General features: G+C 65.7%; 1 protein-coding gene across 1 annotated transcript in view; it reads right to left on the bottom strand.

The window, feature by feature from the left end:
* The window catches only part of DUSP8 (dual specificity phosphatase 8), a 33,799-nt gene that overhangs the window by 504 nt on the left and 32,758 nt on the right, over positions 1 to 537 (bottom strand). Inside the window, exon 6 of the mRNA XM_009637306.1 lies at positions 2 to 491. Within this exon, the coding sequence (XP_009635601.1) occupies positions 2 to 491 (490 nt within the window). The remainder of the gene's footprint in view (position 1; positions 492 to 537) is intronic.

Raw genomic sequence — 537 nt, 5'->3', positions numbered from 1 at the left:
AGAAGGGGCCAAGGCCACCGGGGCCTGAGGGGCTGTCTAGCTTGCAGAGTTTGGGGGCGTCCCCGGGGCCGGGGGGTCCAGGTGGGTCCTGCCGCAGGCCGGGGGAGTAGGCAGACTTGATGTCCAGGGAGAAGGAGCGTTTCAGGCGGTTGGTGTCCTGGATGCGCTCGGAGGAGAGGTGCAAGCCGTTGAGCCCCTGCTGCAGGGTGGTGGGTGACAGGACCTTCGGGGTCCCACCTTGCCGCTCAGTGTCACCGTGGGGGGATGCCGAGCCAGCGCTTCTTGGCACCTCCTCGGCCTTCTCTGAGGTAGGTGGTGGGGGGTGCCGGCTGCCCTCAGCCACCTCTGCTGGGTCCTGCTGGGCGTCCCCCTCACCCCGGTCACCCTTTGACTTCAGGGCCTTGAGGAGCTTCAGGCTCCTCTCATACTCCAGGAGCTGGCCCAGGAAGTTGAAGTTGGGTGAGATGGATGGGCGACGGTCCTTAACGAACCTGCCGAGAGGCACAGACAGCCCTGGTTGGGGCTTGGTACTTCAGT

This window comes from Egretta garzetta, unplaced genomic scaffold, assembly GCF_000687185.1.
Source record: "Egretta garzetta isolate BGI_Z169 unplaced genomic scaffold, ASM68718v1 scaffold44, whole genome shotgun sequence".
In the NCBI taxonomy this organism is placed as follows: domain Eukaryota; kingdom Metazoa; phylum Chordata; class Aves; order Pelecaniformes; family Ardeidae; genus Egretta; species Egretta garzetta.
The sequence above is the reverse complement of the archived record's forward strand: the minus strand, read 5'-3'. Positions and strand labels throughout refer to the sequence as shown.